This window comes from Lipomyces tetrasporus (genome assembly GCF_029532465.1).
Source record: "Lipomyces tetrasporus strain NRRL Y-64009 chromosome Unknown POJ06scaffold_4, whole genome shotgun sequence".
NCBI lineage: Eukaryota > Fungi > Ascomycota > Lipomycetes > Lipomycetales > Lipomycetaceae > Lipomyces > Lipomyces tetrasporus.
Window position 1 is genome coordinate 751,739 of NW_026611599.1, and position 25,103 is coordinate 776,841.

The window sequence follows — 25,103 nt, forward strand, 5'->3', positions numbered from 1 at the left end:
CAGGTGGTAAATTCATGATACGGTGATGACAAAGTCCAGGGTTGGGGATGCTGGAGTCAAAATCGTTCTCATTGCTTAAGCTCCAAAATCAAGCACATGAGAATCGCATCTTCTCCGGTGAGAGAAAATTTTCGCTCGAGCAATTTAGTCATCCATTGAGACACATCAATGGCCAACGATATTGTAGAGTAAGTCCTATTGAGACTTCGATGTAATCTGCATTGAGGTTGAAAGGATTTTGCCAATATTGATAATAGGTTCATCTACTCTGTTCCGCCAATAACACGCCTGTTCCTCGTCGGAACGCTAGGCACTACCTTCGGCACTCTTCTGAATGTCATTTCGCCTGCTTTGCTAGTCAACTACTGGCCAGTGACTGTATATAAGCTGCAATTATGGAGGCCAGGTTCGTGTTCTCGACGTCTTGGTGCCTTATGTCGATTATTGAACATTTGAATAACTTTGCTGCTTCAGTTACGGCGTTCTTTATCGTTACCGGAGATCCGATGTCAAAATTGATGGAAATTTATATGTGTAAGGGGTTTGTGATTAATAGCTGAGTCATTCTAGCTCTAACTTGCGCTTTAGTTTACACCTATAGTAAAGATCTCGAGTTGGAAAAGTTTCGAGGATTTACTGCAGATTACGTTTATTTTCTATCACTCCTTGGCGGTGTTATTGCTGTAAGTAGGTTCCGTTTGCTTTGCCCTATTATTAAGCACTCCTGTTTCTGCCCCATGACCTTTATGCTCCATAGGTTTCTGGGTTCTGGTTATGGAGAAGATTGAGCCCTGTATACGATTCTCAGAGTCAATCATTCGCAATATAATTGGGAATTCGTGTACAGGGATCGTGGGCGCTGTCTTGAGAAACCTGCCTGCATGGTTCAATTGCTGGTGGTCGTGGTCGTGGTTCCCTACATTTCCGCATCCTAGTTTAGCTTTATTAACACGCTAGCTACGAGACTGGTCTAACATACTGGCATTTAGGGTTTGAATTACTTCACTGGTGGTATGGCATATATGGCGCCCTTACTGGTTGCTCTTACCCATACATGGTCACAGTACAATCCTGATCGGATTGTGAGTTTCTATTTTGGCATCACATTCAAAGCAAAATACCTCCCGGCTTTCCTCCTCGCATTTAAGTTGCTTATTGAAGGTCAGTTACCATTTCTGATATCAGCAACCGGAGCGGCCGCGTCGTACCTGTATCAGCACTTGGAGACGTCGCAACCAGGTGTGCCCCCAAGTCCTATTATCCAGACTCCGCAATGGTTGAAGAAGTTGTTGCCTGGCGCATGGTCTGCCGAAACGGGATGGACAACCGATGCTAGACGTGTGAATCGGTCGTTTGGCAGCGCATACTATCCGAGTGCGGCGGCAGGATCTGGACAGCCGGGAAGTACTTCCTCTAATACAAGACAAGAAGGGTCAAGTGCATCATTTAGATGGGGTAGAGGTCACAGGCTCGGTGGATCATGAAGCGTCCGTCTGTGCAGCGTATCAGGGTCTGTAAGATGAGAATCGTGCTAAACTGCTTGTGCTTTGGACGGTTGTATTTCGGCATTAGATCGTTTTCGTTGTGCTATTCCAGGACTTGCTGAAGTCCCTGGTGGAGTTTAGAGGAGAGTGGTTTGTCTAATACTATGGAGTGTATAATGGCATTGGCGTTGAGTTTGGAATTACAAGTAAGTGATTTTATATGATGCTGTCAGTTACTTTCTAGACTCTGGCTTTCACTTTACGTAGAACTTGCGCATTGACTGTCAGTTGTGCCTGAGCTGAGCCCCGCGTAGATCCTGTACTGAACTGCGACTATTTTTCGGGGCGATCCCCGCGTACTTTCCGTACCGGGAGTGTACCCTCATATGCGCCGCTGGATGCGAAATTTTTCTTGCATCAAAATACGTATCCATTTATTCAAAATGCCCGCACCTACAGCGCTACGGGAGAAACCTGCCGAAATAGTAGCTGGGAAGATAGAAATTGACGACGATGATGGTATAATTGGCAATTTATTATTCTTTCGAATCCGCAGCAGGAGGAAGAACTAACATATGGTCAAGTAGACGCCGAAATTTTGATCGATGCCACTTCAACTGCAACTTCAGGATTAGACGAACGGACCGAAGTCTCCACTGTACCTTCTTCTGTAGGTGGTATGGAAATTGATCTGGACGGCCGGCCAAAGTTTGGAAGCGCAAAGGAACAGCGGGTACGTAAGCACAGAAATCATGGTCATCGACATTGGATCTAATAGCAATATGCAACTTAGGTCCGCGTTAAATCGCAGTCTCGAAAGATTCCAGTTCCACCACATAGGATGACTCCATTAAAGGGCGTTTGGACTAAGATATATCCACCACTGGTTGAGCATCTGAAGCTACAAGTTAGAATGAACGTCCGGACAAAGACTGTGGAATTACGGGTATGTCTATAATGTGGCACTATATACAAGAAAATGTTTTGACAGAACCATAAGACAAGCAGGCAGACTGATGACACTGGCGCTATTCAGAAAGGAGCTGACTTTATTAAAGCTTTTACTCTTGGTTTCGATGTTGATGTCAGTTGTTGTTTCTTTTCGATGGATGACATTGGTTTTTCCGAGCTAACTTGTGTAGGACGCTATTGCGCTACTTCGGCTAGACGATCTCTATATTGAATCTTTTGAAATCAAAGATGTAAAAACTCTGCAAGGCGACCATCTCGCCCGTGCGATAGGCCGAATTGCAGGCAAAGACGGCAAAACCAAGTTTGCTATTGAGAATGCTACACGAACTCGAATAGTAGTTGCTGACAGCAAAATTCACATTTTGGGAGGGTTCCAGAATATCAGAATGGCGCGTGAAGCCGTCGTCAGTTTAATTTTAGGTAGCCCGCCTGGTAAGGTGCACGGAAATCTCAGGATTGTGGCGTCACGGTTAAAGGAGCGGTTTTAGTCTTTTGTTCGTTTGGGTATTCTGTATACAGTGCATAGGATTTGCTGGTTTTCTTTCGACAAAAGTTGGTTATATGTGCATTACTGATATTATAGCTTAATGGTTACGGTTGTCATCGGTATTTCACCTGACGCGAGATATCAAAGGCGTTCAGCCTTGCGTGCGATGTTCACTGTTAGGACTCGTAGAGAATAACTTTGCAGAAACTTAGTGATATCTTACCATTGATGTCTAAAATATCTTCGATTTCTAGATGTAATTCCCGAGCGGCTGGGTGTTCCTGACTCGACTATCACATCTGCTCTACGTGGATATCGTTAGATGTCCTCAACTTCTTCCAGTTACAGAAGAGTACACGTTAATCCACCAATTTATATCAGTGCACAAAGGTCGCAAATTCTAACGCGCTGATCTGCGGACAAAATCCCTTGCCTTGAGACGATGCACTTCGATCTCGGCTCTTCTGTTATAGGGCTTTGGATGCCTACCGCACCAATCATAGAAAAATGGACAAAATATTGGAGTCGGTTGCAAAGAAAGCTTGAATCTTTTCTAAATTCGCCCGAGAGGGAACCGTGAGTTCAACATTTTTCGACTCTGACCCTTGTAGCTTGATAACTAGCAGCCGAGAGCTATCGTCGAACTCCAAGTTTGCTGAAGAAAGCGCCTTTGCGTCTTCTGATGTAACCGCAACTTGATACATAGGAAACGAAGTCCTTTTCAGGTCTCTGAGAGTCACGTTCGACGAATCTGGCTCCTTGACTAATGGCGGAACTCCTGTCGAAGCTACCTTCATGGACGGCTTGCTATCTATTTCTTCAATAATTAAATTCTTCCGACTTTGGCCCGCTCTGTTCGGAATTAACGAAATACCATGAGCTTCTTGATTGGCCTCCTGTTCGATAAACAACAATGGGTTATCGGACTTCGCTCTTGTCTCGGTAGCAGTTTCATTTGTACCAGCAATGGCCTTCTGTTGGTGCTCATCACCCTTCGCTATATTCTTCGCAAGGTCATCTAATGTCGAAGTAATCGTAGGTTGGACCGTCTCAGTGTCGCTACCTAGGACGGATTTATACACCGCCTCATCACGATATACAATTGGAATTCCTGTAGGGCCTTTCCACTTCAATTTCGGGAGTTTATAATCTGCCAATATTGTCAATAGATTCAATAACGCGGCAGTTAAGTTCGTCGATATGTACCTCGAGAAAATATTGTTCGCGCATGACCCTCTGCTACTTCTAAACAAGACTCGATGAGAACGAGACGAACGTTGCTGTCACGAAGGGCGTGCTGCAATATTTTCGTATTCGCACAGCAATCATATACCAAGCACTTGGATCCAGCTAGATAAAGCCACTGTCAGTCTTGTTTCTCGGGTGAGATGCATATATACCAATACCTTTATCCTTGTCTTCCCTTGCCGACGAAACTATGATCGGTATGGCCCAATCATCACGCATTATTGCTTCCTCAATCCTCTCAAGCCCGCCTGCGCAGTTGTTAATACACTTTATCTTATGGTCGCGTCAACTTGTCTTGAATACCTGGTGCTTCGGGAACACGCTTGTTGTAACATATGTTCACAAACACCTTTGTGCCTACTGAAGCTGGCGGATCTGTAGTTGGAGCCTGCAATGCTGTCTTCACGACGAACCCAGGCGATGGGATCAGCGTGTATTCGCCTTCATTCGACATGGTGTTGCCTTCTGTATGGCGGTTCGGATAAATCAAATTAAATCAAATGGACGTCGTGCTGAGTGACGGGCGGTGCGGCGCGGACGAGAGTGGCTGTGCGAGGTGTGGCTGTGTATGCGTGAACTGGTCGCGTACTTGCAACATTAAATGCACCATGACGGGATACGATGTGCACCCAAGCAGGTAATCCGTGACATCCGCGAGCAACGTCAGCACTGCGGCCTGGCTTCAGCGGATCGCGCAAAGGCGCAGTTTGTCATCTGCTCGGGAATATCACGCCTTCAGGCCCCGCTTCACCTCTTCCTCCTCTATCATTCAATCTCGAGAAGCTATTCCAATCCTTGCAATTTCAATATATAGGAAGCAGTCTGATTCCGACTTGAAATTTGAATTTAGCACATTTGAGCGAGCATCGACGAGGACATTCTCCTTGGTTCGCAAGACTGACTTCAGAGTTCTGCCATCGCAATGAGTTGGTCCGGATTTAAGAAGGCGGTCAATCGTGCCGGGACAACGGTATGTAATGTTACCCAATAGTATGGAACATATGGAGTTGTTCTCTTTCAAAGGAAAAGTGATTTGGGCGGTTATGTTTGGCTAATCGGAACGGTCGGTAGGTCATGATGAAGACTGGCCAAATTGAAAAGACAATTGACAGAGAGTTCGAGCTAGAAGAGCGGAGGTTCAGAACGTGAGTACTTGTATGGGAGTGCTTCTAATTAATTATAATTGCTGATTAAAGGATCACAGACTCGAATCGGCGGCCAACAAGCTGCAGAAGGAAGCCAAGGGTTACCTGGATTCGTTACGAGGTGCGCAGGCTTCAGGATTATGCCAGTTTGCGATATGGAGGAGTGTGACTGACTTTATTTGACTAGCTATGACAGCCGCTCAGACTCGTATTGCTGAGACCATCGACGCTTTCTACGGCGAGGCCGGTGCCAACGACGGCGTAAGCAAATACTACCGCACGGCGGTCGAAGATCTCGACGCCGACACCGTCAAGGCCTTGGATGGGCCATACCGTGCCACAGTTTTGGAACCCATTTCCCGCTTCTGCTCGTACTTCCCCGATATCAATGACGCGATTAAGAAGCGTAACCACAAGCTGCTGGATTATGACGCCATGAGGTCTAAGGTGAAGAAGCTCGTTGACAAGCCATCCGATGACGTCCAGAAGTTACCAAAGGCTGAGAAAGATGCTGAGGTTGCCAAGCAAATTTACGAAGAGCTAAATACTCAGCTCATTAGCGAATTGCCGCAATTGATTGACTTGCGTGTTCCTTACCTCGATCCATCGTTCGAAGCTCTCGTTAAGATTCAGCTTAGATTTTGCTCCGAGGCATATACTAGAATGGCACAGGTACAGCAGTACTTGGATCCCAGTACCCGGGAAGAATACGCTGGTGGTTTCTTAGACAGCAGAGTCGAGCAGGTTCTGCAAGGCATGAGAGATTTGTCCATCACGTAAGTTCAGGGTGTTTGCAAGAGGAAAATTAAGTATTGCTTGCTAACGTGTGTTAGGGGAATGTCTGCTTCATAAATTTCGGTTTTAATTTTTCCAAGCGTTTAAGCGAGGAAGGTATCTTCTTTGTCATTTTCATGTTGTAGTAAATTCGGTAGTGCATTGGTTGTATGATTACATGTTTGTCAGTGTTGTATTTATCAATAAGACGAGGTATACCTTGTCTATAGTCAATTGCGCGACCTATTAACCATCTTGTCATTTGAGGTGACTTAGTGTGTTGTTCACGCAGAGTCGCAACCAGCTGGACGTGCTAGCTCTGCATCTACTAGAAGGATACTCAATTACATAGCCGTGGTGGATTAGCAAACTGAAGCGCAAAAACGAATAGTGTGCCGTCGACAAGTCAGCAGCTCGCTTGATAGGGCTCGTGATGAGAACTGCCAGCGTTGAGTTCTTATCTGCTCCGAAGTCACTAGGAGCCAGAAGTGTAGACTTTGAGGTGGAGCTGAGAAGAGGAATCGTAAAACTGTTGAGACGAAGTGGGGTCAGCAGCGCATTCTCACTCACTCACTCGCGGACGAACATCACTCCGGACATATAATGAGAAGTACGAGCCGTATAATTTGAAGTTCGAGTATTATTGTGCCTAGGGCATCCCAATTTGGGCTGAATCACCGACATTTGACTATCATCAACTCGCTGACCGTGCGCGCAATCTCAAGTAAACAAATCACGCCTGACGCGCACCGCATCACGAACTCGCACGCTTCATCCATTGTCTTGCGACGGCTTGTTCTTGTCTATTTCTCGCGTCTATGACGAATAACGCATCCTGCCAAGAAAACTCACATGCGGTTGCTGCGCGCGCAATCTATTCAACGTTGCACGAACAAAAAACAAATTGATTAAATGGTGCGTATGCACTTTGCACAGTATAAGCCACTTCCAACTATAATACAACCCAACCGCCGCCTCCGTCCACTCCAACTCAGATTACACCCGAACCCTTCGTCTACTTACAGGCGGCCGCTGGCGGCGTCGCAGGATTCGGTCCAAGAGGCGAGAACCTAGCCACTTGGTCCCATTCAAGCGACAGTTTTCTCAAGGTAAGGAAGTGCAGTGGCAAAAAGGGAGTTATCGATAGATTAGAGTTGTGACGGACTGAGATCGTCCACACATGCGAGCGCTCTAAAGCCTTCTGACGAGTAGAGTACCTCAGTCTTGTCTCCTTGCCAGATGCAAGGTGGCATCATATCTCGGCGATGTCAAAACGTTGGGTCTGGTGCCGTCTAATACAAGGGTCGAATGCAACACGTATCCAAAACTCCCAGCGACACGCGATCGTTGCCCTCCAAAGGCCGCGCGTACAAATTGTGCCTTCCTACCCACGTCAGGCACCAGCTTCCAATGTACCGACCTTTCCTCTTATATAGTCTGCGTGTCGACTACTATAAGGCGCTATATTTGAAGCTGCGAAAAACACGGTAGCAAGCAATACGAAGTACTTAGCATGAAGCTCACCACAATGCAATTGTTGGAGAGCCTCGTCTTGATTCTGGCCCTTCCTCACTCGACCTCGGCATTTGGAGCTGACAAGAAAGGGCTACTATCAAATGTGCAGACATTGACCCTACGGAAAGGTGTCATGACCAACGGTAGACGCCTGAAACGTATTCCGCAACTGCAAGTGGTTGGTGGTGATGCAAAGGGACTATACGAAGTCGAGGTCATGCAATGCAGGAACATGGGATCAGGAGAGGGAGGCAGCGAGGACGTGCAATGGAGCTGCTCAGCAGATATTCCTGGATACTTCAAGTAAGTGATCAGCTACACGCTGGCCCCGCAAGCACGGACAACATATACTAAGTTGTGATATTTAGGCTAGGGACTACAGAGGTGCAGTGTGAAGGATATTCATCTGCCAATGACCGATATATTTTACGCGGTTCTTGCGGCGTGAAATATACAATACACCTCACAGATGCTGGCTATGCCCGGTATGGAAAACCAAGCTACTTCAAGTCAAATAGCAGATCTGATGGTAAGAAGCATGAGCGGTCGCGCACCGTTTACATTGAGGCTGACCTCCATTCCTTGAATTTAGACTATTCTTTCTTATCGACCCTACTAATGTTCCTGGGATTCGTTGCCCTGGTATACTACCTGGCTTGGTACTTTGCATATCGCCGACATAACAGTATCCCATCCGGACGACGTGGTCCAACGCGATCATTTTTTGGAAACCTGTTCAATGGTGGTGATGACAATGGAGGAGATGGAGGGCCACCTCCACCACCTTATTCTCGTCATGATAACAACAATGGCAGTGGCAAATGGTTCTCGTCTACACAAAGCGATCAACGAAGGCAATGGCAACAATACCAGCAAGAACGACAATGGAGGCCGGGATTCTGGTCGGGGTTAGGAGCGGGCGCAGCCGCTACTGCACTATACAATCGATTCGCGAATTCCGGGCCTAGTACCGCAGAGCGAGCAAGTATGTATAGAGATGCTATGTTTTATGATGATGGCTTTGGGCCCAGACCGAATAGACCTCCGTTCAGTGGTAGTAGTTCTTGGACGAGCTCAAGTTCGTCATCAGGTGTTCGCGAGCAGCGCGTGAGAACGTCAACCGGGTTTGGTGGAACTTCTAGGAGATAGTGGGTTATATGTAGTAAGCCGTAAACCACGATCTTGACTGAGTGATGTGACTTCATCTATTCGAGGCACAAGTAACTATTCCCTCGTAACAAGTAAAGAAGCCATGACATAAGTATTATCATAACTGTGGCTGACGTTTACGCATTAGCAGCTGCAACAATCATAGCTGCACCAAAGGCAACTTTGAAGGACATGTTCTCCATTAATAACTCCTTATTTCCGTAGCGTTTCCTTGCCCATGCAGAAAATCGATTATATGGCAACGAGATCACCCGTCGGCTTGCAAGGAACTATGCAATATGTCAGTAACCTTCTGCAGCGCGCGCTATTGTTGACCAAGATATAATACCCACCTGCAGGAATAGAAATGTACTTCCTGCAATGAACACAAGTACACGACTGAGTTTGCCAATCAAGAATCCAACAAATAGTCCCGCGAAACTGCCAAGTGCTAGCTCCCGATAATCAAGACGGGCCACTCGTGGTTCTTCGGTGCGAACTTCTCTGGAAACTGCCCCACCTGAACCCGAGTAGTACTGACGACCGCCGGAAGCGTCACATAGAATGGTTGACGATCCTGATGTGAAGAAAGTAAAGGCGCAAGCTGATGATGAGTACAGAACGCCTTGTCTCCAGTTCACAGTTGGTTTATACTGATAAAGACGGGATTTAGTCACGAACTGCTGTCGTCCTGAAATACGAGCTGCATTCGGACAGAACCGCGTGATCATTGACTTTGGCAATAACAAAGTTGACGACTGGAAGCGAAAACAAACAGGCAGAACGCCTGTCCTTAATATCGGTGAGAATGACATCATTTACAATAGTATTCTGGCATTCAGCATTCCACTGACATATTTGAGACCGTGATCGCTTGTGACGTCCGGCAGCACAATGGGAATGTGTGACAATAATTACCGCGAATTGACCGAGAGAATTGCAGCCTGTCGTCCTTCACATTGCGTACGTCTCGTCGCGTGTGGAACGGATCCCCACTCACTACGTCACAGGTACAAGCCCCGCAGAGATGCGTTACAATCATTGGGACCCTAACCGTTATTTCCTCATTGGAAGTGAACTCTGATTTTCTAGTTAAAGAACATTAAGTACTAGATATGATTGCTGAGTGTTCTGAGAGATGGATAACAACTAAGAATAGTGCAAAATCTGTACAATTCTCTAAATTGTGTCTATAAATACAAATGCCGTGAATTAACTATTCTGTCTTTGGTCCCTTGCCTTTCAATTTATTTTTATCGGGTTTAGCCCCAGGAGACTTCCTAATACCACCATCGCGTCTAAATCCAAGGAATGTTTTGTAGAAAATCCATATGCACCCAAGTAATATGACAGTGACTGTCCATGGTTGTACATACTTGTAAGTTTCCAGTGGAACCACGGGAATGTTGAGGTTCGTAACTAGACATGTCGTATTGACCGGATTTGAGATTGTCTGGTTAGGGTGCAGGTAGTAAAACATTGTGCCAGGTGCGAACAAGTATTCATGACCAAGACCATTGCTATCAAAGGGACTTGTCGTCATATCAGCCTCAGCTGACCCGTTGCATGCCCAAAATAATACTGGCCAAGGCATCTCATGTTTAACGATCGTAGTATTCCATCCTGGGACCTCGTATCGTGAATGCATAGGAATTTCAATATCCATCTGCTGCATTTGTCCGGGAAGGAGAGGCTGTTCTGGTGGGATCAATTCTAATAGCATCGTGCTGCCCCACTTATCGACCATCCACACTGGTATTTCCAAATCTGTCTCTCCCCATATGCCCACAACCCTCTTAACACTACTGGCCTGCGCATCAGCCAGATCTGAGATCTGATACTGATCAACAAATATGAAGTTGGGCAGAACGTAGTACCCATACAATAGGCATGACGTCGGTGCTTCTGACGCATCCATCTCGCCGTTCTCCTCATTCACGTCTAATACGGTGATTTTGGTTCGAGGAGGAGAAATGTCCCCAAGCACCGTAGTTAAATGCTTAGGATGTAGTCCGTACGGCTGCCGAAAATCAGGATAATAGACCGCTGGTTGATAAACGCTCCGATGTCTGGGAGAAAAATCAAACAACGTGGGAACTGTACATGCAACGTTAGCCCAATTTAACCAGTATGAATTATCTTCCATACCAAACTGTTCATTATCCCCAATAACTGCCAGTATTCCGCCATATGTCAAATCCCCCTGAGGATCGTCGGCAACTTTTCCTAGCAGGCCAACTTCGACTCTATGGTCCGGACCGCCGGCATTAATTGTCTTCGTCCAACGCCCATAATACCAATAGGCCTCTGCTACGAGTCGGCCAGTAGTTCTCCGGTCTGTCGAATTCTTGTTGAGTGACATACTTATGTAATTGGCGGTATTCACTTCTTCCAACATATCTCGGTTAACGGCTGCGTATGTATTCTCGATATATGACAGCAGCGGTGAGGAATCTGTGTGCTGCGAATGCAGATAATAACCGTAAGGAACCTCAATAAAAGATTCTTGGCCAATACAGACAATTTTCGAATTTACTGACGAGTTAATCCAGTGGCAAAAGCCATTCCTATCACTTGTGAACATTCACAGTCACCTAAAGCGAGTGCAATGGCATACCAATCGAATCCTTCTGTAGGGACAACATTAATATGAGTACCCCAAGCCAATTGTCTGTTAAATGGTGCTATATGCGCGAAATTCTCTCGTGAAACTATCTCGATTCGTATGTTTTCGACCGCTTGTACCAGGTCCTGTCAGGCATTCATAATCAGCTGCTGCATCTCCGCTAAAATGTAAGGCAACAGTACAAAAAATGCTATAATTACCTTCTCCCTAAGATGGTCCGTGGTCACAATTAGTCTATCTTGTCTTGTCCCGGGCACATCATTGAGTGTCAGTTTATCCTTGCTCAAATTCAGTGTGTCCGCCGTATCGCGAAATTGCGAGTGCACAATAAACGTATGACGCTGTCTGATAGACGCCATAGTACTATCGGGCGCCCTAGATCAATATATCCGATAGCCAGATAACCAGATGCAGATATCGTTCTTAAGCTGTTTTGATAATATGAGGAGAGTAACTGTCTGCTCAATCAGCTCCTAGCGTTTATGCTTGAACGAACCATTCGGGTTCTTAAACCGATGACCCTGGTTTCGTGATTAACGAGAACTCCCGCGAGTATAGTCTCAAAAAGTCTCAGAACCGTTCAGAGTCTTTAAATCTTTTACAATAAGCGACTCTAATAGTATCCACGTCTGAATTATTTCATTAAGGGATTAGGCGGCATTAGTAGTGTATTTTGTTTTTGTTTTTGCACTGCCCTTATCACTGTGGAACTGGTTCAATTCAAGTGTGGTTCGAGAGTTCGGCGATGTTTCAGTTAGGCTTTAAATGTGAAATGTAGACAACTGGGAAGGGTTCAAATTAAAGTTCACGCTACTGGTACCCTAAACCCATGAACTACTGGAACTCAATGAAAGATCCACGATAGCTACATATTGGTGGTCAACTTTTATCAGTGGACATTCGTGTCACATGAGCAAGCTAACAGTTATATGCTAATTTATTACATGATATTCAGTCTTATCAAAGGTTGTCCTGTTTCCGTTTAGGATGTTAGACCTGCGACATGTGGATCATTAGCATGTGGATCATATTACATATTACAATATCTGTACATTAAGGAGCCACCAATAACGCCAAAATACATTATAAATCCGTTTCACCATCACATCCAATTATGCAAGCGAGTGTCATTCATATGATACACAACCAAGTAACTTTTGTTTAACTGCCAAACGAACTTCGATTAAGATTTCTTTCCGTAAGGCCGACAAGCCTTTTCCTCTCAGGCTTTGCATAATTATCATGTGGTCTCCGAGATTCAGCTTCCTTTGGAATTCCCGCTACTTCCAAAGTACAGTCTTCTTCCTCCTCCTCCAAAATTGTCGGTGGATGGCGGCCCCTGAGGGAAGACTGCCTCAACGAAGCTTCCGACTCCACTGGCATCGATGATATGTACCTCAGCTGTGCCGCATTACTGCTGAATGTCTCGAACAATCTGTCGTCATTATATGCGGCGATATCTGCCGGTGTAAGCTCCTTAGTGTCGAAAACGTCACGCTTAATTGCGTTCTTCTGCATCTCGTAAGTCAATGGTAAGTCCCTCCTTCGCCGGGCCCCAATTGATGACGATTTCAATTTCTTTTCCATATCCTTGCCCTTCTCTAAAGCTGCTAATGTATCTACTCTGTGTCCGTCTAGAGCTGCGGTGGTCTTATTGGACTTCACTCTGGTTCCATCTCTTAACATTGGCGCTTCATCCACGGCTATTCTCTGCGATTGTGATATTCCAAGAATAAACTGCAGTACCTTGGAAGCCACTCCAAAACAAAGACCGACAACTATTCCGATACTGATTGAAGTGAAGAAAAAAAAATAGAGGGGTCCGAACGCATTGAGCAATGCCTGGGGAAACAAGACTGCTTTGACGAGCTTATAGAAGAATCGGAATATTGTGGGAACTGGCCAGAATATCAGTCGAATAAAGTAAACAAATATTCGAACCGGGATAAGCACAGGAGCTCTGCAGACTGCCCAAAGAACGCCGATTACTGACATGCTCGCCCCCTGGTAACTGTTTGGCAATGCCATATGCAAGTCATAGGTAGCTATTGTCCCATGAGCGTGTAAGGAGAAGGGAGTCGCATATATCTAAGATATCTTAGATGACTATTGGTCTGTTTTTAATCGTGGATGACATCCGGCACGGCGTCCGCAGGTCTCGTTCGGTGGACCAGTGATCGATGATCAGTGCGAGGTAAGTTGTGAGTAAAGTTCGTGAGATAGACCAAGCGAGTGAGTTTGTTTGTGCGATGAGCCGTCCACAGGTTCAGTGCGACCGATTCAAGTTACCCGGCTGTTGTCGCGTCGCTGGGGAAGTCCAAGATCTGAAACGAATAGTGTGAATGCCCACATTAATGCCAGCACCTCGTCTTCACTCCAATCTTTATTTTTCTGCAAACACTTTCATAAAGCTCGTGTTCTAGTGGAACCCGAAAATGGGAAACTCGACTTCCCAGGAGAGGCCGCCGGAGGCGCCCCCGACTGAGGAGCAGTCGACGGCAGGGTCATCAGTGACCAGCCCTCAGGACACATCGTCAGTCGATTTCACGCACGACAGCTCCAACGAATCAGGATCTTATTTCAAGTCCCAAGACGTTACGGCAGATAAGAGAGCCAGGTCAATAAAATCGATCGTCCATGCTTTGAGTTCTGAATCGCTCGATTCGCTACCGAACGCGCAGCACCGTGAGATAGCCGCAGATGATGGGATAAATTCAGAAGCTGTTGCGCAACATGCGGAGAACATTGTGGATGATATTCAATTTCAGCGGCTGAAGCTAGGCGAAAATGTCGAACCAACTGATTCGGACAGGCCTGCGGAGGAGGCAGCCGTGACAGGGAAGCCAGTTTCGAAAATGCTCTCTGGCGAGGAGATCGATATATCGTATGGGGAACCAAGCGGTAAATGCTTCTTATAGTTTCTGAGCTTATGCGAAAGCTAATTGGTGGATCAATAGATCAAACTGTTCCAACTCTTATTAGTTGGGTTCATGGAGGAAAGAAGGTCTATGTCACGGGAACTTTCACTGGATGGAGAAAAATGATTAAACTGACTCGGAAGTATGTGTGGTTCTAAGAGGATCCCAGTTTTGTCACTAAATGATATAGTGGAAATGAGTTTTCAACCGTAGTAAACTTGCCACCTGGTACTCACCGGATACGATTTGTCGTCGACAATGAGTTACGATGTTCGGATGCGCTCCCGACTGCGACTGATTCGATGGGAAATCTTGTTAACTACATAGAAGTTAGCAGCTTAGACCTTCCTTCCTTGGAGCGCGAGGGCCAGTTGGATGAAGAAAAGTTCGAGGACACAGTTTCAATACCACCGCTGGAGTATACCAGCCAAATTCCAGAGATTTTCACGAATCCTGAAGCAACTGAACGATATATATCGGAAGATTATCCTGCACCGCCATATCTTCCACCTCATCTCGAGACTGTCATTCTGAATACAAATTCTACCGAAAAGGATGACAGTAGCGTATTGCCGATTCCGAATCATGTGGTGTTAAATCATCTCGCGACTACTTCTATTAAACACAATGTTCTCGCCGTAGCGAGCGTAAGCAGATATGCTAGAAAATATGGTATGCTGTTGGAAATGGTGGGACAATGGCGCATGTGAAGCTAACGCCGTATAGTTACACAGATACTCTACGCACCGCTTTGACCCGCTTGTTCATACTGTCATAAGGCTTTGGTATTAATGGTAATTAGCATAAGGAGTCCTTGTGTTGCTGTTAAGCTTTTTTTGTATTTCAGATTGTTTACGTGGAGTATCTTCCAACTGTTGTATATTTGTAATTAATGCTACCATAATAGTCAATTTATGCTCGATATTTACGATGTCAATAAGTGCCAGTTGCCAAAAATTGCTAAGGAATTAGATCTTGCCTCGCTTCGAAGGCCTGGTAGTAAATTCCTTTCGTCTCTTCTTGTCCTTGATCTTCCACTCTCGAACTTTTCTCATCGCTGCCTCTAATATGCGCTTCTCAGATAATCGGACCTCGATGGCGTTGCGCAAGTTAAGGTTAACGTCCGGAGACGTTTCAAGAATCAAATTTTCGTCGGTCACAATATCCGTCTTGTATTGGGCCAATTTCTTTTTAATAATCGCAATCCAGAGCTCGCGCTGTTCCTCCGATTTGAGTTCCTTGCGAGCGATGCGTTGAATATTTTCGTGGCCCTGCTTCTTCAGACTCCTAAAGGCCGCTGGGTTTAACATGAGAATGTAAGTAAGAAGGAGGGCCGACGTCGGAATCGCCGAGGATGATGTTGGGATTTGAATGGAGCTATGAATAGGTTAGCTTCGGTTGGTAATACTTCAAAGAGCACGTACTCATCAAGGAGTTCTTCGTCCTCCTCTTCATCAACTTCGACCATAAAATCTATCTAGACGACGGTTACGTTCTATTACATTGCAGTTATGTATTGGTAACTTAGACATACCCTCTTTTTCAAATGTGACTCGGGCAAACCACGAGAAGCGGTATCAATGACGAGCTGAGTTTCGATTTCGACAACGTCATCCTTCGTCTTGCCATATCGCACATATCCATAACGTCGGAGAAGATCAGCGTTTGGCAAGTCGCCGTATGTGTTGTACACCTGACTGCCTTTAGGAATATATTTAATCGCTCTCATTTCTAAATGCTCTTTCGAGTAGAATAACTTGGCCTGATTCATTTGTTAGTGGTACTCAAATGGATCGGAGCCATAAATAAGACGTACATTGCACAGATCAGAGTCTCCATTCAGCATGTCCGCCATGGGGACCATTGCCTTCACAAACTTCTGATCCTCGTCGTCGTCCTCGTCCTCGTCCTCCTCCTCCTCTTCGACTTCGATTACGTCTTCGTTGTCTTCTTTCGCCGTCTCGCCTTCATCTCCATTATTGTCCTCAGCAGACAGCTCTTCGTCGTCAGAGTCAGATTCGTCGAGCTCAGGAACCTCCGCGACACTGTCAGTCTCGTCGTCTCTATCCACTTCATTTTTATCACACTGGCCCTCTCGCTCAACATCAAAGCTGTAAGACAGTATAAGCGACCCCATTCTATGGTACGCACTTATCGAATGATCAACTTTTGCAAAAATATCCATATGCTTCTTGACAATCGGCAAGACAATGTCGCCGTATGTAGCCTCTGCATCACTTTTGCCCAGTTGGCTCAACACCGTGGTTCCGCACAGTTCCTCTAAATCAGCTTCCGGCCAGAACATGGGCGTCGTGAATTGCCTGGGTAATATGTCAAAATATGGCTTCCACCGCGAATCAGGCCGATCCTCGGCCATCATCGTAATAATCATGCCTATCCAATGATCCAATTCCAAAATCTCTGGCACTTTCTCTGCAATCCCGGAATTCTCTATACTTAGTATGACAGATCGCGGAATTGAAAAGACGACCTCGCCTTCATTGATATCCGCATTTGCGATCACGCCGCGACCCTGTTGCTGTAATCGAAGGTCGCAGAGGCTGATTTTGTTGGTTATTCGCACACCTGATTGGGCTCGCAACCAGGTCATGAAGGCATCGGACTGACTCTCAAATTCTGTATCTGCAGTCATTTCGCCGGACAACCACTGCAATCCTTTGTGCCGTATGATGAGCGCGGCCGAAATTAAGAAGTCGTTCTGAGGTAGAATTGTGCAGAGAAAGAACTCCCAAGCCGGACATTAATTTAGGACAAATTTTAAAGTTTGAAGGCTGCTCGCAGTCTTTTATCAAGAAATAACTTCCTGACCCAAGCACACAGACGCGCCACATCAAGCTTGTCAACACCATCATCACAACAGGGAACATCATCAATAATGGGCCGAGCGGAAGTTGGTACACCAAAGTATATAGCCAACAAAATGAAGGCTAAAGGCCTTCAACGGCTACGTTGGTATTGTCAAGGTAAGTCAGTGTGTGCCTTGGTTAACCGATGTTTCTAACCTTTCAATAGTTTGTGAAAAACAGTGCCGAGATGAAAACGGTTTTCGTTGCCATACACAATCAGAAAGTCATGTCCGCCAAATGCTCATCATCGGCGAAAACCCACAGAAAAAGATTGCAGAATACTCAGAGCAGTTCAAGCGCGATTTCCTTTCACTACTCAAATCAAGTCACGGTGAAAAGAAGGTTAATTTTAATAAATTCTATCAGGAGTATATCTCCGATCGAAACCATATTCATATGAATGCCACGAAATGGGTGTCTTTGACAGAGTTTGTGAAGGTTTTGGGGGATCAGGGCATATGCAGGGTTGAAGTTGATCCGGGCAAAGAAGGCGGCTTTACGATTGCGTACATTGATAATTCACCAGAAGCTATTAAGCGACGAGAGCTCGCTCAGAAGCGGGAGAGGGGCGACAAAGATGATTTGGAGCGAGAACAAAAGCAACTGGAAAGGCAAGTGAAGAAGGCGAAAATGGAGGGCGAAGAGCTAAAAAAGCTGAAAAAGAAGGAAGGCGAGAATGATGAAAATAAGTCAGAGTCGGATGATTCGAAGTCCGCTAGGGAACTCCAGCGCGACGGAACGCAACCAATCAAGCTCGCTGTTAGTTTTAGCAAAAAGCCGATTGCTACTGTCGCGACGAGACCAAAGCCTATGAAGTTAAAATAAAGAATGTCTATCTGACATATGTATCATTAGTCCTTTCTATTGGTGTTACAGGCTCGGTATATATTGCATTTACATTTTCGTGTTAAAATAAAGGATGAACTATTGCATTTTTGTGACCTGACCAAACCGAGTACAAGCACTTTTGAACTATACAATGCACAAGGAATATATCGTACCAAACTCATATCCAAACGAGCCACAAAGGATAAAAATGCGTGATAAGTCTAGTTCACAGTCTTCTCAACCATATAGATGCCGTACTTCTCTTTCAATACGTCTCTCAAAGGATCGCAGATCTCCGAGCTAAGAGGGGCAACAACACCGGTCTGCTTGTAATGTCCGTCCAAGATGAGCGAGGCGGCAACACCACAAGGTGTACCGACGAGCTTAGCCATGGAGGAGTATCCCCTTGGGTCCCCGTAGTCGACAAGCGTGGAAGTACGAGTTTCCGTGGAGCCGTCGGCCCACTCAATGCCGAACTTGTGCTGCAGCATGACAAGATCACGCTCACCTTCCTCGTACTGCATCAGCTCCTCCAATGTAGCGCACAACGTGTCCAATGGGTTTCCTCGTGGCGCAATGAGGTTGTCACTGAAGAGACCCAACCAACGGAAGCCATTGATGATTCTAGCCCGCTCCTCTTCACTTGAGAACGAAGCTTTAGCGTCGATAGCAGCCAAAATATCAGGCTCGCTGCTGGATTTGGCTCCAATGAGCTTAGCGAAGGCTTTCTTCCAAGGAATTGCCTCCTTCAAGTAATCAACTGGGGTGTCATCCAAGAATCCGAGGTCGACAAGCACAAGGACGAAGTCGGTGAAACCCTGGTAGCGAAGTGTTCCGCGAATGACAGTCTGGGCCTCAGGAATGTTGTAGAGCTCCTTATAGACGGTGGAGTCGCGATTTCCATAGGCGAGAAAGGCAAAGCCAGGGTAGATGAAGTAAGGCTTAGCGGATTTCATGAGGTCCTTGCCAGGAATTTCTACCACCTTATCTATATGTTAACAACGCATCAAGGAGCTAAGGTGCAATCCATACCTTGCCATCCTGCCAGAAGCGAGCATTGTTGCGGAGAGCGAGAAGTACACCACGAGATGACCAAGAGAACTTGTATCCCAATGGGTTATCCGAGTTCTCGGGCGCAGGAAGACCACCACAATACGACAGGAAGCTGACAATCTTGCCACCCTTGGCATGAACTTCATCGATAGCCTTCACAGCGTAGAGATGGTCAATGCCAGGGTCAAGGCCAATCTCGTTGAAAACAAGAATTCCAGCCTTCTTGGCACTGTGAGGGTCATCAGCATGCAACTTCTGACGACGAGTAATAAACAAACATACTCCTCCTCTAATGCTTTAATAGCCGGGGAAACGTAGCTGGTTGTCAAAACATTTTTCTTGCTCTTAATGGCGGACTTGACGACAAGAGCATGATAAATGTATGGAATCAAACTTTGGCACAGTAAGTACAGGCTGCGGATATGTAAAAGTCTCACGTACCTGATAGCCAGATCATGTTCACCGACGACAGCGTCAAGAGCAGCTTCGTCGGTGACATCAAGCGAAATGGCCCTGGTCTTTGCAGAATCCCCAGCCAACTCCTTTGCTTTCTCAAGAGTACGGCACGCTATACACAACAGTTAGGCTTAATAATACAATCGTCGTACATATAGGTAGTCTGCATTCCGTTGAGAAACCGCGGCAGACCAATTGCATGTACATACCGACAGTGACCTCGGTGTCGGGCCGCGCAGCAAGAATATCGACCGTGGGCTTCGCCACGAAACCAGAGCCTAAAAGTAGTACTTTCCTGCTTATAAACAGCAAATTAGCAATTTCTTATACACCCTAACGCTCAGTTATCCATCTCATCCGGGAAATCTTACTGCGTCATTTGTACAAGCAATTGTGTAAATAAAATAAAACACCCTGAGAAACTTTGGATTCAGCAGCGCCTTAGCTCCTTGTCTACGTTAACCCTAAGCCTAAGGCAATCGGGACCAAGTAAATGAGAGTCTGGCCGAATATGGAAACTGCATTTAGGCGATTCTACATCTTGTCGGAGGTTACGAGTTATTCATCTTTTCCAAAGGTAGGCCGTGAGATTGGCTCAGACGCTGCTCTCTCGGAATTAGATGGAAAAGAGGCTTAGCGTATACGTAAACGCATCGATGTAGGGACGAATCTTACACGTTGTTACAATCAAGTAAGTAAATAAACAATAGACGAGAAATATAACATTGATTATTTATTCAAAGGGAAAAGGAGTTAAGTCAAACGCCTCTAGAATACCACACTCCTATAATGGCTAAATACAAAACTTATGTCGGCAAAAACTTCCAGTGTGTGTGAGGAATTGCTCGGACATCGCCCCAAGTGTCTATTAATGCCAATCACCTCTTTAACGCGAACCACCACTATTGTACAAAAATTACCAATTTTAACCCACCATTCGACCGCTTACGTCGCAATCTCCCGGTTGGTGAACTTCAACTTGCAGTTGTCCTGAGGGAAGATAGTAGCGAACACCTTAATCTCCTCAGACTCGGGAGTGACCTCATGCGTCCAGTCCATCAAAAGCGCAGCTTTGCCAATCATGCAAATAAAGTTCATAACCGCATATGTCTGCCCAAGGCAGACGTGGGGCCCAGTACCGAAAACAAGCCAGTTCTTGGGGGCCTTGTTGGCCAAGCTATCATCGCCGATCCATCGGTCTGGGTTGAATGTCTCCGGCTCGGGATAGACCTCAGGATCGTGGAGCGCAGGGTAGACGGTCGGAATGACCATAGAGCCCTTGGGAACTGTGTAGTCAGGAGAGATGGGGTAGTCCTTCTTGACCAAGTAGGGAACCATAATAACCGGGGGTCTGTATCTAAGGGCCTCTTTGACAACCATGTGAGTGTATGTCATCTTATCAACCATGTCGATGCTGAGTCTCTTGTTGACATCGTAGTCACGAACGCGTAACTGCTCCTCACGAACTTTGGCGAACACATCTGGCCGGTCAGCCAGGATCTGGAAAAGCCACGTAGTCGCACTGGAGCTAGCATCTTGCGAAGCGAACAAGAACGTGAAGATAGTCTCAGAAATCTCCTTGTCATTGAAAACACGAATGCTGACACCAGAGGTACCATCGTCCTTCTTAACGTTGTCACGCGCCTCCAACATCTCCTTGATCCAGGCGTCCATGGTGCAGGTAACGTCACCGCCGGCCTCCATAGCCTTGCGAGACTTAGCAGCGCACTGCTGGAATATATCAAGGGTCATGTCAGCAGCCTTCTTGCCATACCAGGCCTTGGTGAATGGAAGGATAATAGGAAAGTTAACAAGCTCTAGAGCCTCAGTGATAAGGTAGTACTTGTCTGCGATAACCTTAACCTGCTCTTCACTAATGTAATGACCACAGAAAGTACGGCATGAAACAGCGCAGTTGATTTCGCGGAAAACGTGCATGAAAGGCACATGGCCCTTTTCGGACATCTCAAGGAAAATTTTAAAGTACTTGTCGTAAAGCTCCTCCTGACCAGGTAAGTAAACAGACAATGCCTTGCGAGTGAATAGACCGTTGAGACCCTTGCGGTAGTCGACGTGGGCCTTGCCATCCATGAAAACCCAGTTCGTAGGTCTTAGAATTTTGATAGCAGCATCAACGACGCAGGGCTTTACATACGTAGGAGAGTTAAATATCTTGCGAGCAAGGTCCCGCGTCGACGCGATGACAACAAACCTAAACAACGGAAACAGTCAACTTCTCGATACAAAACAAAAGCACCACTAATGAGCGAAATGCATACTTATGAAATACAGAAACGCAGCTCAAAGGACCGCTGGCCCACTTAGCCTTGTAGGCCTCGAACTTGGGATTAACCGACTCCAAGAACGGGCCAATAATAGGGTACAATTTGAACCGGGGCCCGGCAATGCTGCCCTTCTTAGTGACATAGGAAACTATGCTCAATGTCAACGATGCCAGTCCCTGGGAAGAGCAAAATATAACTCCGAGACGACAAATCACAATAAGCACGTACTTTGGTCGTAGATTGTTACGCAGACGAGAACACCGAAGAGGAGCTTCCAAACGGAAACGCCCGTGAGTATGCCAGTATAGAGAGACTCCAGATTAGATGACAGAACCACACTGTCAATGAAGACAGACTCTGAAGAGGAGTTTTCAAGAGCCATTGTGCTTGAGGAGAGGAAAAATGGTGCAGAGACTGGCGGTACCTTCAGCGAGGGGGGGAGAGCAACTGGGAACTGAACAATTTTCGAGTGGCCGAACAACGATAAACGATGCGATGAGGGACATCCGGGTAAGCACGACTGTACTTCTATGTGACCGCACTCGTGTTCGGAAAATTATACTTTGGCTAGCCCAGATATGGCTAGCTTCAGCATTTTAGCGAGTTGGGAACAGCTGCCGAGCGATGAGTTCGCTCGTACTCGGTCCGACCTTATCGGCCCATCTCGGATCAGTGAATCAGGCCATTGTATTAGACGGCACCAGACCCATTGACAACGCCGGGATCGGAGCCACCGAATATCACAATTCGAATCTGATTCTGGTTACAGCCGTATGCGAATGATTCGCGTGTGAATAATCTGATTTTGGTTAGTGTCGTTGCATTAATAACTCCCCTTGCCGCTGGCACTTTCTCACTTCGTTGAGAAAGGCGTCGCAGAACGGGAGCAAGTGCCCTTTACCTTGTTGAGAAAGACGTCGCAGGAGCGGGACCAAGAGGCTTGCTTCTCGCCATCTTGGACCGAATCCTGCGACACCTCCTGTAAATATACGAAGGGTGCGTTACTCATCTTGGACCCAATCCTCCCCCCCTCTCCCACGAATGGTTAGTGTGTTTGAGCGGATGGGGGCGGGGGTTGCTTTTTATCTACTTTGTGTTCCAATAGGGATACTCATTATGGTCAAGTTAGGATGGTAATACACGCGTTACCAGGGGCTGGTTCGATTCTCGTCACCGCGGCCGGCATGGGGTCGAGACGGAAAGGCCGCCTGCCACAGCGTTGCCCACGAATTTCATGACTAACGAATACTTAGTCAAAAAGCATCTTCAAATTCGCTGAAACTTCGGACTACATAGGGCTGTGTCGGATGCGGATATCCGACTAATCTGATCCTGTCCGCCATCCGCCATCTTGTCGAATAAATCCGCCTTTTATGGTGCATCCATTTTAGTCGCGACATTTTTCATACAACCCTAACGATTCTAAACCTGACGGATATTTATTCGATATCCGCAAATATCCGCCACGTTTTAATTTGGCTGATAGAATCCGCCATATCCGCCATCCGCCGACAGCCCTAACAGTTGGTCCGACAGACGTTCGATCGAGAGGCATTGACTTGCCGTTAGTTCCCCAAACCGGCATCTGGTGGACAATAGTGCTGCGATGTACAAGCAGCGAGAACAAACTCCTCCTATGTTCTGCCAGGCTGCTCCTCTTCCTAGGAGCCAAGGTCAAGAAAACCCACATAAAAAATCATTAATCAAACAAGCCCAAGCGACACACGGACAAGCTAATTTTCGACACCCCCCTGACCCCGGAAAAAGGTCCTTTCATTACACTCGCACCCGGTTCTTGTCTCTGTCCGGTATCTGTGCCTCTCGTCTGATGTTAGCTATCTTCCGCGCTCGACGCGCTCCGCCGACGCGAGCCGCCATCGCGAACTCGCAACACGCGCCATTCACGCAAGCCTTGCGTCGCGCGGTTCTTGTCGCTGTCCGGCCTCTGTGCATCTCGTCTGAGATTTAAATATCTTCACCTATCCCGGCTGCCGTGGTGTTCCCGCTTGAGCGCTGAATCTTCCCTCTCGCCTTCGTCCGAGCATGGTTCTAATATACGTTTGACCAGCCTTCATCTACGTACTTCTTCAGCGCGCGCCAATAACGTGTTGAAAGGACAACTGTATCCTCATAGTGAGATAGTAAATGTGTACGCTCTTTAGTTTGCACAAGGCAAACGGTAGTCGCCCATGGTGTTCTCTACGTCATGATACTTGATACTAGTGATGGTGAGCCGACGGACTGGACCTCACTTTTAGTGAGTGCCGGTTCAAGTGATAGTCGTGTGATTAGAGCCACGTCGAGATCCTGTATTAGAGTTTAGTGTACCCCTGACTCAGGTACACATTTACCGCACCATCGTTCCTCAGGCGACGGCCAGTTCACGATGATCAAGATCATTTGATAGAGACCACCTGAGAGTGATGCCGTGCGGGGTCATCAGGACAGAATATGATGATATCATATTCTGTGCTAGAGTCGTATGATCGTAGATCCCTACTCTAGAGAGTTTAGGAAAATGATTGTATTTTCACCCGTACTGCCATGTTCAGCAGTTCCTGCAAATCTTTACTTCTTAAAGATTAGCTACAGAGAAAATACAGTCATTCACTAGAGAGGAGTATCGGGTCTTGTAGGCATTGAACGTATAAATAGTCCCTGTCAATACCTCTTGGAACGGGAACGCAACAAGGTCTAACGACTATCTTGCGAGTTCCAACAAACCCTCTTCTTGTTCATCTAGCTTCACATTTTCTCAATAACGATGGGTTTGCAAAAGCAACGACAACAGCGGCGACGACGACAGAACCAGCAACAGAACGAGCAACAGAAAGACCCATACCATGTGGATTGGCACAGCACGGTGGACGTACAACGAATGTCTGCGCGCCATACAGGATGAGGGAGTCCCTAAATCGAAGAAGGCGTTGACAGCCAGCTTACCTGTGTGATCCCGGGCCGCTGAAGATGTTGGAAGGTCCACCTCCTCGGGTGATATCCTTAGACCCGGGAGTGCGGACGTTCATGACTTGGTACGCCCGTCAACAAGTCAAGGAGTACTGGTGGTGCCGGATGGTGCTGGTCAGCGAGGCACGCACAAGCAAGACATGCGGAGCATGTGGGCGTCAGAACAACGTTGGGGGGAGCAAGGTGTTCAGATGCGCACACTGTGGGCTTGTCTGCGACCGAGACATCAACGGTACAAGGAACATACTGTTGAGGTACTGCACCAAGGTCGCCACAGGCGAGTTCTCAGTATGCCCATCGCGTGGTCTGCTATCTAACAAAGAGGTAAC

The 25,103-nt window shown here is 46.6% G+C and overlaps 13 protein-coding genes across 13 annotated transcripts; 6 read left to right on the forward strand and 7 right to left on the reverse strand.

Moving 5' to 3' along the window:
• Positions 1-82: 82 nt before the first annotated feature.
• Positions 83-1,746, forward strand: POJ06DRAFT_89305 (Der1-like family-domain-containing protein). Its single transcript, XM_056191718.1, has 5 exons — positions 83-188; positions 258-406; positions 475-534; positions 589-683; positions 990-1,746. The coding sequence occupies exons 1-5, from the start codon at positions 169-171 to the stop codon at positions 1,482-1,484; spliced, it is 819 nt and encodes a 272-aa protein (XP_056044577.1). The 5' UTR covers positions 83-168; the 3' UTR covers positions 1,485-1,746.
• A 181-nt stretch (positions 1,747-1,927) lies between these two features.
• On the forward strand, positions 1,928-2,944 carry POJ06DRAFT_267295 (uncharacterized protein; the record flags this gene model as incomplete). Its single annotated transcript, XM_056189228.1, has 5 exons — positions 1,928-2,003; positions 2,072-2,217; positions 2,278-2,430; positions 2,485-2,568; positions 2,627-2,944. 5 exons carry the CDS (start codon positions 1,928-1,930, stop codon positions 2,942-2,944), a joined length of 777 nt encoding a protein of 258 aa, XP_056044578.1.
• A 496-nt stretch (positions 2,945-3,440) lies between these two features.
• On the reverse strand, positions 3,441-4,645 carry POJ06DRAFT_267296 (PIH1 family; the record flags this gene model as incomplete). Its single annotated transcript, XM_056189229.1, has 4 exons — positions 3,441-4,093; positions 4,150-4,293; positions 4,350-4,439; positions 4,495-4,645. 4 exons carry the CDS (start codon positions 4,643-4,645, stop codon positions 3,441-3,443), a joined length of 1,038 nt encoding a protein of 345 aa, XP_056044579.1.
• Positions 4,646-4,775: 130 nt separating this feature from the next.
• Positions 4,776-6,605, forward strand: POJ06DRAFT_89166 (uncharacterized protein). Its single transcript, XM_056191716.1, has 5 exons — positions 4,776-5,161; positions 5,263-5,336; positions 5,396-5,457; positions 5,524-6,112; positions 6,170-6,605. Exons 1-5 carry the CDS (start codon positions 5,114-5,116, stop codon positions 6,186-6,188), a joined length of 792 nt encoding a protein of 263 aa, XP_056044580.1. The 5' UTR covers positions 4,776-5,113; the 3' UTR covers positions 6,189-6,605.
• Positions 6,606-7,638: 1,033 nt separating this feature from the next.
• Positions 7,639-8,774, forward strand: POJ06DRAFT_267298 (uncharacterized protein; the record flags this gene model as incomplete). The annotated part of the gene is made up of 2 exons (XM_056189230.1): positions 7,639-7,928; positions 7,994-8,774. The coding sequence occupies 2 exons, from the start codon at positions 7,639-7,641 to the stop codon at positions 8,772-8,774; spliced, it is 1,071 nt and encodes a 356-aa protein (XP_056044581.1).
• A 68-nt stretch (positions 8,775-8,842) lies between these two features.
• POJ06DRAFT_89178 (uncharacterized protein) lies at positions 8,843-9,729 on the reverse strand. Its single transcript, XM_056191717.1, has 2 exons — positions 9,128-9,729; positions 8,843-9,064 (listed from the first exon to the last, which is right to left on the reverse strand). Exons 1-2 carry the CDS (start codon positions 9,590-9,592, stop codon positions 8,912-8,914), a joined length of 618 nt encoding a protein of 205 aa, XP_056044582.1. The 5' UTR covers positions 9,593-9,729; the 3' UTR covers positions 8,843-8,911.
• A 108-nt stretch (positions 9,730-9,837) lies between these two features.
• Positions 9,838-11,907, reverse strand: POJ06DRAFT_221342 (PIG-X). Its single transcript, XM_056185621.1, has 4 exons — positions 11,601-11,907; positions 11,392-11,525; positions 10,923-11,341; positions 9,838-10,871 (listed from the first exon to the last, which is right to left on the reverse strand). Exons 1-4 carry the CDS (start codon positions 11,757-11,759, stop codon positions 9,991-9,993), a joined length of 1,593 nt encoding a protein of 530 aa, XP_056044583.1. The 5' UTR covers positions 11,760-11,907; the 3' UTR covers positions 9,838-9,990.
• A 423-nt stretch (positions 11,908-12,330) lies between these two features.
• POJ06DRAFT_250560 (uncharacterized protein) lies at positions 12,331-13,604 on the reverse strand. The gene has a single exon (XM_056187306.1). It carries the CDS (start codon positions 13,426-13,428, stop codon positions 12,562-12,564), a length of 867 nt encoding a protein of 288 aa, XP_056044584.1. The 5' UTR covers positions 13,429-13,604; the 3' UTR covers positions 12,331-12,561.
• Positions 13,605-13,759: 155 nt separating this feature from the next.
• On the forward strand, positions 13,760-15,219 carry POJ06DRAFT_250563 (5'-AMP-activated protein kinase beta subunit, interation domain-containing protein). Its single transcript, XM_056187307.1, has 4 exons — positions 13,760-14,301; positions 14,358-14,460; positions 14,509-14,990; positions 15,045-15,219. Exons 1-4 carry the CDS (start codon positions 13,836-13,838, stop codon positions 15,071-15,073), a joined length of 1,080 nt encoding a protein of 359 aa, XP_056044585.1. The 5' UTR covers positions 13,760-13,835; the 3' UTR covers positions 15,074-15,219.
• Positions 15,220-17,066, reverse strand: POJ06DRAFT_300510 (uncharacterized protein). The gene is made up of 4 exons (XM_056190714.1): positions 16,135-17,066; positions 15,853-16,080; positions 15,743-15,795; positions 15,220-15,695 (listed from the first exon to the last, which is right to left on the reverse strand). The coding sequence occupies exons 1-4, from the start codon at positions 16,969-16,971 to the stop codon at positions 15,287-15,289; spliced, it is 1,527 nt and encodes a 508-aa protein (XP_056044586.1). The 5' UTR covers positions 16,972-17,066; the 3' UTR covers positions 15,220-15,286.
• An 82-nt stretch (positions 17,067-17,148) lies between these two features.
• POJ06DRAFT_221350 (domain of Kin17 curved DNA-binding protein-domain-containing protein) lies at positions 17,149-18,108 on the forward strand. Its single transcript, XM_056185622.1, has 2 exons — positions 17,149-17,302; positions 17,352-18,108. Exons 1-2 carry the CDS (start codon positions 17,215-17,217, stop codon positions 18,008-18,010), a joined length of 747 nt encoding a protein of 248 aa, XP_056044587.1. The 5' UTR covers positions 17,149-17,214; the 3' UTR covers positions 18,011-18,108.
• POJ06DRAFT_221353 (Saccharopine dehydrogenase) lies at positions 18,109-20,004 on the reverse strand. The gene is made up of 6 exons (XM_056185623.1): positions 19,894-20,004; positions 19,732-19,817; positions 19,508-19,634; positions 19,349-19,459; positions 19,046-19,295; positions 18,109-18,996 (listed from the first exon to the last, which is right to left on the reverse strand). Exons 1-6 carry the CDS (start codon positions 19,899-19,901, stop codon positions 18,235-18,237), a joined length of 1,344 nt encoding a protein of 447 aa, XP_056044588.1. The 5' UTR covers positions 19,902-20,004; the 3' UTR covers positions 18,109-18,234.
• A 179-nt stretch (positions 20,005-20,183) lies between these two features.
• Positions 20,184-22,432, reverse strand: POJ06DRAFT_250570 (cytochrome P450). Its single transcript, XM_056187308.1, has 3 exons — positions 22,036-22,432; positions 21,802-21,955; positions 20,184-21,734 (listed from the first exon to the last, which is right to left on the reverse strand). The coding sequence occupies exons 1-3, from the start codon at positions 22,187-22,189 to the stop codon at positions 20,468-20,470; spliced, it is 1,575 nt and encodes a 524-aa protein (XP_056044589.1). The 5' UTR covers positions 22,190-22,432; the 3' UTR covers positions 20,184-20,467.
• Positions 22,433-25,103: the final 2,671 nt, after the last annotated feature.